Source organism: Adelges cooleyi, unplaced genomic scaffold, assembly GCF_023614345.1.
Source record: "Adelges cooleyi isolate 19-005CV unplaced genomic scaffold, UGA_ACOO_1.1 ACOO_flye_CR_arks_rails_tigmint_CR_PRNA_415, whole genome shotgun sequence".
Classification (NCBI taxonomy): domain Eukaryota; kingdom Metazoa; phylum Arthropoda; class Insecta; order Hemiptera; family Adelgidae; genus Adelges; species Adelges cooleyi.
Genome location: NW_026096096.1, coordinates 16,222 through 28,841, shown reverse-complemented (window position 1 = coordinate 28,841; position 12,620 = coordinate 16,222). Strand labels below are relative to the sequence as shown.

General features: G+C 27.8%; 1 protein-coding gene across 1 annotated transcript; it reads right to left on the bottom strand.

Annotated features, from left to right (window-relative positions):
• Window positions 1-6,560: 6,560 nt before the first annotated feature.
• Window positions 6,561-12,055, bottom strand: LOC126842044 (uncharacterized). The gene is made up of 11 exons (XM_050578899.1): window positions 12,048-12,055; window positions 11,935-11,970; window positions 11,748-11,801; window positions 11,375-11,398; window positions 11,241-11,270; window positions 10,984-11,013; window positions 9,817-9,891; window positions 9,476-9,505; window positions 8,425-8,484; window positions 7,850-7,939; window positions 6,561-6,838 (listed from the first exon to the last, which is right to left on the bottom strand). The coding sequence occupies exons 3-11, from the start codon at window positions 11,791-11,793 to the stop codon at window positions 6,561-6,563; spliced, it is 663 nt and encodes a 220-aa protein (XP_050434856.1). The 5' UTR covers window positions 11,794-11,801; window positions 11,935-11,970; window positions 12,048-12,055.
• Window positions 12,056-12,620: the final 565 nt, after the last annotated feature.

Genomic DNA, 12,620 nt, shown 5'->3' with positions numbered 1-12,620 from the left:
TTTGAAATAATATAATCTATGAAGTATAAATAGTTTGTGTGAGATTGCTTTAATGGAAGTATATAATACATAAATATTAATTTTATTAAGAATAAGCGATTATAATTTAAACTATGGAGTACAAACGATTGGAACATGAATCGTCGACCATTCCAACAAAATATAACAAGACATTGTATATGTGTTATTTGGTCCACTAAGTTTTTGCAAAAAAAAAAAAAACCAGTACAGTGGGGTCGGTGCATAGTGGGGACGGAACATAGTTGGGTCGGGGCATATTGGGGACGGGGAGGTCACAGGTTTACAGGAGTTTTTAAATCTGAAAGTGATAAAATCACTTTCGAAAAAACGCTTCGATGCAAATCGGTAGTTAGTATTTTCAAGCCAGTACAGTCCAAACCAAGCACAGTATAAACCAGCAAAGTTAGAAAGTCTTAAATGAAGGTTCTGTATTTACAAATGAGCATCAAAGCGTTTATTTGAAAGCGATTTTATTCAATTTTATCACTTTTATTTATAATAATTCTTGTAGACCTGTGACCTCTCCGTTTCCTCATTGCTTTGATTACATTATGCCAATACTCTACTGTACTAGTCCTCTTGGATAAAATCGCTTTCAAATAAACGCTTTGATGCTTATTTGTAAATACAGAACCTTCATTTAAGACTTTCTAACTTTGCTGGTTTATACTGTGCTTGGTTTGGACTGTACTGGCTTGAAAATACTAACTACCGATTTGCATCGAAGCGTTTTTTCGAAAGTGATTTTATCACTTTCAGATTTAAAAACTCCTGTAAACCTGTGACCTCCCCGTCCCCAATATGCCCCGACCCAACTATGTTCCGTCCCCACTATGCACCGACCCCACTGTACTGGTTTTTTTTTAGTTCGACCTCTTCCTTACTTAGTTTTTCTTTAAAACGGCTTTTTAAACTTAAATGGTATCGCATGTATTCCATAAGCTTTTTAAATTTAGTAAACGTTCAAAAAATTGAACGGTTGATAACCAGTTTTGGACAAGTATTTTTAAAGTGATGAGAGTTTAGAAAACAAGGTGGTACTTGTATGTATATATAGTTAAGCGAACTTTGCATCAACATGTTTTTATGTGATTACAAACAATAAATAACAAGCACCCATGTTAACTAAGTGATACAGTGTGTACAATATGTGTCTTACAAAAGATGGATCACCCGGTATAATGTTTATTTAGAGTATGTGCGGTATGGATGAAAACTTTTAACATACACAAAATATCAAGAAACTACGAACAATTTTTTTTTTAATTTTAAATAACGACTACGTTCTACTTCTAAGTAAGTTTTGGTTGTCCATATTTCGGTAATACAGTGAAATAAAAACATGTTTTGCAGCGTTATTAGTTTATTTACAAAGTTGTTTTTTAGCATCGACGCCGAGCTAGTAGTATTTCTATGATGTGTGTTTTTGTATCTGCTAACAAGAAACCATGTTTTTCTTGGGCCTCATATACTTTAGAAATCCTAAATTATATGTGATTTGGTGACTTTGGAGGGTCAAAAGTAAAAAAAGTTGTCGGTTTTTCAAATTTCTATAACTTGGCGAAAAACTGTTGAATCGAGTCAAAATTGTAAAGAAATTTCAATATTTCTGAACTCTTCCGCAGAATTTAATTTTTAAAAAATGGTATTTGCTATTAAAATTGATTTTAAGTAAAAGTCTGATAGTATTAATTACTTATGGCCTTGATGTATAATGGAATAGGACTATTGGATTAAATGTTATCGAAGGTCTATATGCTGAAAAATATGAAAATTAGAAAAATATAATGAAAGTGTACAATTAAACTACTTTGGAAGTTTTGATAATATTACTTACTGAAACAACTTCAATGATAGTTAAACCGAATGCTTCAAAGGCTTTTTTACGACTTGTCGAATAGAATTTTTTTTGTCGACGGAAACAATGCAATGTAAGTATGTTTTTTCGAATTGTTTTTGCGAATACTATTAACATAAGCAACAGATAATTTTAAGTTATTAGATGGGAAAAATTAATTATATTTTTGAAGAATACAACCTCATCCCTTATAACGTTGGTTAAAAGTTAGTTTAAGTTGAGTTAAAAGTTGAAAAAATCTACTTATTCACACACAAAACCGAGAAAAATCTCAAAAAAACTGTCGGATTTTTAAATTTCAACATTTCAACTTTAACTTTCTCCATCTTAAGAAATTGGTACTTGGCATTAAAGTTGATTTAAAATTAAATACTATAAAGAAACATGGATTCATATGTTTAGTATATTAAGTATGAAATATAATTGTGTATATTATTCTTAGATAAACGTATTTAAATTGCCTATATGATGTCGACCTATAAAATGCAGTATAAATATGTTTTTGTAAATTTATTAGCATACGCAACATAGTCGTTGTTCGTTTTGACTAACATATTTACATTATTTCTAATCGTAGTTTTAACGTTTTACTAACCAGTTATTAAATTTACAAAAACAAAAGCCATCGTTGAGGTGGGGGGACATATTAGACATAAGGAGTATGAGGTGTGAATCACTATATTTTCAATACATTTTTTTTATATAAACGTTTTATTTTTTTTTATAGGTTTCTCCGATAATAACAATACCACAATTATATATACTTATAATTTTCATTGTTATCTATTAATAATATACAGGGTGTAATGTAAAGTTCTACCGAGCTTCAAATGAGACATTCAGGATGCTCTATGGGTACAATAAATGGTTTTAATTTTTTTTAATTAAAAAGTATTTTAAAATAGAACTTGATCTCATTCAAATATAGTCTTACGAAAAAATTGCAGATTTGAAATCAGGAGAAAAAATCTTGTTGAATTGATATCCAACATGATTTTTTTGTATCTACAATGTGGACGCATGGTATTGTTGGTATTGTCGCATTTAGTATTGTACCCATAGAGCATCCTGAATGTCTTATTTGAAGCTCGGTAGAACTTAACATTACACCCTGCATATATAATATATATTAGCTAACTTGTATGTATATAAATGTAAGCTAACTTAGCATCATCATGTTTATATGTGATTTAGAACAATAAAACATCAAGCACCAATAGATACAGTGTGAACTTTTATATATATACATAATTATAGCGCAATACAGTAGTTTATAAAACACATCGCTTTTATGAGTTCAGCGTTCTAACGATGTTAGAGTTAAAATATAGATCACTGCGCTAAAATAAGTGCTATATGTCATACACTACAATGCTAAAAACAATTCAAATTGAAGCCAAATACATTTTATTATGATAATGTTTTCATAAACCACTTGTAACATTCTAACAACATTTAGTACAGTACGCTACGCTTTTTGGACTCACTGTTAAGCTAATTTATTATAATATAATACAGGGTGATCCATCTGGTAAGAGACACTCAGTTTTTTAAAAAATATAAAATGTTTAAAAATTATTTTTTCCTTTAAATTTAGGTGGTTGTATATTTTACCATAGTTTTCAATACTTAGAGAATTTTTAATTTTATCCCTTATACGTGTAAGAAGATGGCCTGTTTTTGCCAAATGGAAACATGGATTTTATTCCATAATAATATAGACAAAAAATTGCATAAGATGGATCATCCGGTATAAAGTTTATTTAAGTATGTGCGGTATGGATAAAAAACTTTTATCATAAACAATACAAGAAAAAACTACGAACAATTTTTTTTTAATTTAAAATTACGACTACGTTCTACATTTATGTACATTTTGGTTGTCCATATTTCGGCAAAACAGTAAAATAAAAACATATTTTGCACCGTTGTTAGTTTATTTACAAAGCTATTTTTTTAGCATCGATGCCGAGCTAGTAGAATTCCTATGATGTGTGTTTTTTTTGTATCTGCTAACACAATACCATTTTTTACTATGGCCTGATTTACTTAAGAATCCGTAATAATATGTGATTTGGTGACTTTGGTGGGTCAAAAGTAGAAAAAGTCACCACCAGAACAATAAAAACCTATAAGAAAGTTGTCGGTTTTTCAACTTTCTTTAACTTAGGGAAAAACTGTTGAGTCGAGTCAAAATTGTAAAGAATGTTTATCAGCCATGCCCCTATACACAAATAACCTCAAATCTAAATTTCAATAAAACTTAACTTCCCTGCAGGATTTAATTTAAATAAAATAGTATTTGCTATTAAAATTAATTTTAAGTAAAAGTCTGATAGTATTACTTACTTATGGCCTTGATGTATAATGAAATAGGACTAGAGGATTAAATGTTATCGAAAGTCGATATGCTGAAAAAATATGAAAATTAGAAAAATATATTAAAAGTGTACAATTAAACGAACTTTGAAGTTTTGATAATATTACTTACTTAAACAATTTCAATGATAGTTAAACCGACTGCTTCAAAGGTTTTTTTACGACTTGTCTAATAGACTCTTTTATGTCGACAAAAACAATACAATGTAGATATGTTTTTCAGAATTATTGTTTTTGCGAATACTATTTACATATGCAACATATTCATTTTTCGTTATGACTAACATATTTACATTATTCGGAAGCCGAGTTTAAATTTTTACTAACCAGTTATTGAAATTACAAAAACAAAAGCAATCGTTGAGGTGGTGGGGCATAAGGACATGGGGAGTATTAGGTTTGAATCTCTTTAGTTTCATTACATTTTTTATAAACATGTTATTTGGTATTATAGGTTTCTGTGATAATAACAATACTACAAATGTGTATACATACAGGGTCATTTTTTTATCATAGGCCACTTAATATCTCATAGGATCGGCCATGTCCACATTACTCCATGTTTGCGCGACTTCACAATAACATGGTATTTGCGGGTAGTTTACATTTGGAAAAATAAACCAAATGTAAAAAGACAAAAAGTCAAACTAATGTTGAAACAAATATATAAGAAAAGTGAAACATTAGTTATTTAATATTTTCATTAAGGAAATGTTAGGGTTAAATTACTCATCTGTACAGCGTATAGCGAAACAAAATAAGTTTCTTGCTTACAGATACACTTCTGTTCAGCACTTGCGGTTTAGTGATTTTGAACGTCATATTGAGTATGTTGCCAAAATAGTTATTAAAATGGAAAAAGAACCGTCATTTTTGTCAAATATATTGTGGACTGATGAGGCGAAGATTTATAATAATGGTACTGTTTATTCGCACAACAAACATTTCTGGAGCGATACGAACCCACACTGTGTTTCGCAAAAAAAAACTCAAGTGCGTTGAAGCGTCAATGTGTGGTGTGGGCTCATTGACTGTCATATAATTAGTCCTTATTTTTATCAAGATAATCTTAATGCTAGGAAATATCTAGAGTTTTTGAAAAACGATTTACCATCACTTTTGGAAAACTTACCGCACCAGAAGCGGCGAAATATATTTTGGTAACAAGAAGGAGATCCAGTCCATAATTCGAAAACTGTACAAAATTACTTATCTAATTTGGTAGTCGATGGATGGGTACGTAGAGCGAAGGTATACAATGGCCAGCAAGATCGCCTGATTTAACATTCATGGATTTTTATTTTTGTGGCTTCCTTAAGAACGAGGTCATAAAACCCCTATATTTGATGTAGACACATATAAAAAAAAAAAAAAATATACATGTTTTAATTTACCGGACACGATTTTGAAAAAGGTAACAACTGATGATATAAAAAACGGTTATCACTTTGTTTGGATACGAATTGTCAACATTTTGAGCATTTATTACAAAAATAAATAAATATACTTTTATTTTTTGTGTTGAAAAATCGTATTGTTGACTTAATTTTCACATAGTTGAACTAATAAAATCTGCGATAACAATTAAGCACAATCATTGACGGCTACAGCTACAATCTGTATTAATTCGGCAATGTGTTGTACGTGCTACTGGTTTTCGATACACCTCAGAAATAAGGCATTAATTAAGAGAAATATAATATCTTTACTAAGTCATAGCAAACGAACTGATAAATGAAAATGAAAAATTCAAACGCTAATAAATTATTTTATTTTTTCCCTACTAATATAAGGAATCAAAAATAGGTGTTCCCATTTAAAAAAAAAAACACATTTATATATTTTTTACGAATAAGGGATGTACCTAAAAATATTTAAAATATTTAAAAATTTAGTACAATATGTACCTAAAAGTATTGGAAACAAATATTGTTTAAAATATTTGTATCTTCCGAGTGTCTTATCCTTAATGAATTACCCTGTACAGTCTATCAAGAGCATACTATCCTCTCCCTGTTAGGTAACAAATCTAGGTCATGAATAGTCTACTTTCGGTAAAAACAAAACCATAGGTACGCCATAATAATAAAAATAATAATAATTCACAACAAATTTGTTTAAAGCCAAGAGTTTATTTTAGAAACTATTTATTTTATTTTGCATATGACAAACATCCGATGATTATGAAGATAATAATGTTAATATTAATGATAAATTAACAACAATACCACATAATAATAACAATAAATAAATATATGCAAAATAAAATAAATTAGTGCAATGTGAAAAATGTATTTATTTATTATATAAACTCAAGAGGAATACTTAAATTCTCTCGTAGTTGTGCAGTTAGTTTTTTCGTTCCACTATTAATGTCGTTTGCTTTTATTTGACAATATATGCCGTCCAATGGTCTGTACATAACAATTTTTTTGACTTTATCCCCTAATAGTTCTATTTCACATACATCACCATTGTTTGTAGGGAACGTGTTTGAAATCATTTTTAGACTAACCCATATTCCAATCAATTTACAAATCTTTTTAACAGGATACTTCTGGCCACCCGAGATAAACTCAGCTTAAAAATAAAAAAACAGTTGTTAAAAATTGGCATATTTTACTTATTAGCCATCAATTTTCCTTTTTGCGCAAGACACAATTGAAGGGGTTAGTGGATAAAGGTATTAACTGACATTTTTGAAATTGTTCAGGAACCCCACTTTTGTAACTTAATATAAAACGAAAGCTATGGAACTTTTGTATATTCAATAGATGAAATAACTTATAAGATGATAACTATCGGTCTAGAGATCTTCTATACTATACTATAACACTATAACCCTTTTATTCATGCAATAAAATGCATTTTCGAAAAAAATGTTATTTAACACCTTTATCCATTGACCCCTTCAACTACTAAACGTAATTAATACAAGTTATACAATTATTTTTATATATGTATCATAGAAAAAATCTCAGCTTCCTGAAAAAATAATGTTTTTTATTTTTTATTTTTAGTAACAGAGTCATTCAAAATGAGTTTATAATTTATAAATTTGTTTTTTTTCTAGTTGCCCGAAATTTAAGAATTTTTTTTAGAAAACTGAAAAATTTTACATTAAATGTGTAAAATTCATACAAGGTAAAAATTCATGGAAAAGTCGAAAAAACTGGAAAATGCGACCACCGTAATCAAAATAATTGAAATAATTATGAATACAAATAGGGTAATTTTCTGTTTAAGATAATTTTGGGTGATCGATAACTCTTTGGAAATAGTTCCCTTTAAAGTTATAAACATAACGGAAGGGAGGAAAAATTAATTCAAAACTAATTATCCAAAACTAGTAACATTTTCATCATATTATTCTTGTTGTTAGAGCTCTTGAAAAAAATTTAAATGTTATATAAAATATTATGTATGTTAGTAGACATTATAAAATACCAAAAACTAAAGTGTCTCGAAAAAAAAATCACACATTTTTAATTAGTTAAAAAGCATTGTTTGTGTTAATAGCCTAAAAAATACTGTGTTATCCATAACACTGTAAAACGAATAATTCACTGTACACTGAATATTTGTAATCACCTAGTTTTTGGGTAAGTACATTTATTATAGCGTTTCCAGTAATATCTCTTCTCGCCTTTCCAAGTTCTTTCAATCGTGAAGTTTGAGAACCTGTATAAATGTATATATGAATAACTCATTTAAAAATATAATAATTATTAATATATTCGAATTAATTTTAAAATTTAATGTCCAAATAAGTACAAACAGACTGGGAAAGAACGAAACAGTATATGGAAATTAGAATATAAGGAGAATTAATGGAGCCTAAAAGGGATGAACACATAAAATAGAGTACAGCGTTGGTCGGAAAACCAGCATAGGTAAAAAAGCTATGTTTTATGAAAAGTGCAGACAGCGACGTAGTCGTGAGAGGATGCAGTATTTTTAGTAAAAAAGCGATATAGGCAAAAATGTATTCTGTTTTCGCTCAATTCTTATCTAGTCCTTTGTTTAAAATATTGTTAAATTACTACTCCATTCTAGAACCCTAAAATTAAGTCTCCCCAACTTAACGTCAATTGTTGTGTGAATAAAAAAATATACAAAGCAAATTTTATTTTTCAAACAAGCCATAAGCTCTATTTACTACTAACGAGTAGCTGCGTAAGCTATGTAAGTTCTTCTGAATTTGGCATCAGGTGCAGAATAATAACCTGTAACAAAAAAAACAAATTAACTATACAGTTAGTCGAACCTATTTGATATATATCCATAACAGTGATAAAAATGAGAATAAAATGAACAATTATTAATAAATGCAAAATATAGTATTAACATAAAATCCATGTCTTTTAAGACCCTTTTAGCTACCGCATTTAAGTGATCTCTAAGTATAGAGAATGCGTAAATAAGATGTTAATGTCTTCTGCAAACAATAGGAACTTCTTATTTTTGCAAAAATCCCTTTAATGAAATTAAGAAAATATAGAGGACAACAGTGGTCCGTTGAGGACGTCTGAAAAAATAGTAAAAGAAACCGAACTGTTCGCGAGTGGGTTACTAATGCTATGATTCAAATATAGAATTGTATCTGCCAAGTTACAAGTATTTTTAAACTTAAACGTCTTGACAACAAATAATTGTTACCTATGTTTATAATTATTGTATTTGAATGAAATGTTAAAAAAATATTAACACCGTTCAATATGTATTATTTAATTTATAATACTTTAATATAATAGTAGATTTTTGTAATTAATTAAACCCAAATAAATTATACTTTATTGTAAATACTGTATAATTAGAAAATGTATAAAGAAAATGTTATAGTTCAACCAAGCCATAAAATCTATTTATAACTAACGAATAACATTGTAACTACTTATGCTTGTACTTGAAACAGCAGGCAGAGGATTTCCTGTAAGATAAATATACACAATCGTACACTTATTTGAAACCAGTTGTTATATTTACACATATCAGTCACTCTAAAAAAAAAATTACTTAGACCAACTAATCGAAACTAAATTAATTTATAACATAATATTATCTCTAGCCACGTTCAAATGAATGCTTTCATCACTTTGCATTTTATAATAATCTATTATGGTCAAAATTGTGTAAACAAAAAAAATATAAAGAAAATTGTATCTTTTAAACATGCAATAAGTTTTATTTACTACTAACGAATAACATTGTATTTACTTTGCTTTTCATTATCATGCGGAGCACAACCTGTAACAAAAAAAACATTTCAATTATATAGTTAATCAAACCCGGTTTGTATTTATTATTTTGGTATTTTTTTATAACAGTTTCAATAATCAATGCTGAATAAAGTATAAATATAGAGCCGCTATTGCCCCCCCCCCACTCTAGAAACAAATTTAAATGTATGTGTAATACTGTAAAATAAAAAAATTAAAGAATCGACCAAAAAAAACCACAAGCTATCAATATAATTAAAAAAAAATTGATTGTGTTATCCGTAAAGAATCATGCTGTAATAAAAAGAAACATCTTTAAATTTGTAAATTTATATTTACCTAATATTTTACAACCTTGTGTAAGATAACTTTTCGCCATTTCTCCAAATTTGGTGCCTTTTGCAGTTTCTTTACCTTTATAAAATTATATATAAGATTGTTAAAAATACAATTTTTAAAATTATATTTGTATTTATATATGATTTTGATATTAAAAGTGTTTATACGCATTTATTACACAAATAACGCATAAAATGTACAATATATGAAGAAAAATACACAGTAGAACCTAGTATATATTAATATAAGTATCTGTATTTTAAAAAAGTTCCATTAAAATTTATTACATATGATAAATTACAAATTTGAATCAACGGAAAAATTGTTTGTATAAATTATTGATTCTTATATAGATCTGGGTCAGGAAGTTTTCTCCTTCTCTCCTTAGACTCCAGAAACACATTGTATGAATAAGGGACGAATATATGATATGATTGTGGAGTTTATATTAAAAACTGCAAAAACTGTAATAAGATGTTTACACATAACTAATATACTGTCCACGGCTCCTTATTTTTTATAGGTATTGGGAAGGGAAAACAAATTTTAAATAACAGACATTTTAAGGAAAAAAAATGAACAATTAAGTAATTTAATCCGATTTCAGTCATAACACTGTTTGTTATTTACAGAAAAAAACATAACATATCCGAAAACAGATTAATTTGACCAAACAATCAATTCAAAATATAGTATTAAGATTAAGCCAATAGCTCGTATGCACCTGTTAGCTATCGTATTAATGTGATAAACAAAATATAGAGGCCAATCTCTAATAGAGAAAACTCGTTTTACCACGAAGTAAGTAATCATGCAAGAAAGATTTACAGTTCCTGAAAAATATCATAATAACCAAGGAGATGAGCACAGTCAAGAAATAAAATAACTTTAGTTTGTAGGATTCAATGGCCCGCAGACAAAGCAATACTAATGAAAATATAAATGTCGTTTACGTTTATATATATACATATAAGTATTTATATATATAATAAGTATTTGTTAACATAAAACGTCAACAATCTATTACGTTAAAAATTGCATTTTGTGGTAAAATGTAAAAAATTAATAAACGCCTTTCCAAAAATTACCCTAAATATAATAGTTATTATAATTACTATGTTAGTAATCTTTCCCATCTAAACTTTACTAAATTAACTTTGTAATTACTTTTGGCTGTAGCAGCAGGCATAGGTATTACTGGAACATAAATATAAATTATATATAAAGTTATTTGAACCCAATTGCTGTATTATCCATAACAGTCTCTCAAAAAATAAAATTACTTACACCAACTAATCATTTAAGTTTTTTTCAAATTTACATAATTGTTAATAATGTGTATACAAAATAATGTATAAAGAAAATTTGATTGTTAAATCAAATCATAATTTCTTTTTACTACTAGTCAATATCTTTGTAATTACTTTGGTTACTCTCATCAGCCGCCGGAATAACTGTAAAAATAATTTATTATTTTAGGTTTGCCGTATTTATCCATAACAGTTTCAATTAATCAATTTCAAATATAGCGTTAACTATTGAATAACTTCGTATTTACTTTTAGGTTCATCAGCAGCGATACCTGAAACAAGAATTTAAACAATTACAGCTACTTAAACCAGGTTGTTATATTTATCCATAATAGTTACTCAAAAAATCAATGAAATTTGACTAATTAATTAATACAAAACTATTTATAATTATAAAACTAATCTCTAGTAAGTGGCAACGTTTGAAAAATGCATTCGTCATAATAAATTGTCTTTCACAAAAGTTCTTGTGAACTATTAATCCTTGATGAACCTAAATGTATTCCATGTACATAAAAAATTGTGTAAAATTTGTTTGAAATACCAATAAATGTACTAATCTAATATTTTTGTAGATTGTTTGCTTTCACGCTTAATAAATTGTTTACTAAAAATATTCACCTATAATGTCGAATATTTTCGGTTGCAAAGTATTTTTTTCTGTCATTATGGCATCTAAATTTTAAAATAATATAAACTTATATTATGTACATATTTTTGTGTATGAAAAACTAATATTGTTAATGTAATTCTTTGTGAAGCATTATAAATATTGAATTTGAAATACATAGAAGTAAGAATTGATTACCTTGTAGAAGGTAAGAGTTGTGAGTATCTGCAAGTTCTGAAATTAAAGCGATAACGTTGTATACATAATGACTATCGAAAGACTGCGTGGTAATATTATTATGGAATTATTACCCGGTACAGTGAACATTTGATTATTATTCTCTGAAATTAGCAATACAAAAATTAATGGTAGTGAATTTAATTTTCTATAATATCATAAACTAAAGTAGAGAAGTTAAGAAAAAATAATATGTGTATTAGTAATTCGGAACAAAATAATCAGCTCTATTATATTAAATACATTTGAAACCTAAAGATATGACAACGGCTGAATTTAATAATATGGGGAAGTAGAACAAAGTAAAATAAGATTATTATCACTGAACATTAGCGTTAACTATTTTAATATCCTGGACTTGCTTTTATGCTTTAATCAACTAAATAACTATGAAACCTTTTTCCAGGATGGCGATGCTTGGGATGTGTTGCAGTGTGTAAAACACAATGGCGATGAAAGGGTTAAAGATACATTTTTGTATTTTTTTAAATACATTTCTTCTAAAACTAAGATTTTTTTTTTGTTATCACATAATTATAATTACTCATATTATAGTGTTCTACATCTATCATGTTTGTAAGTACATTCTCCAATCCCTCTAGAACAAACAAATAAAGGTTTGACCAATAGAAAAATTCCAATTAAAA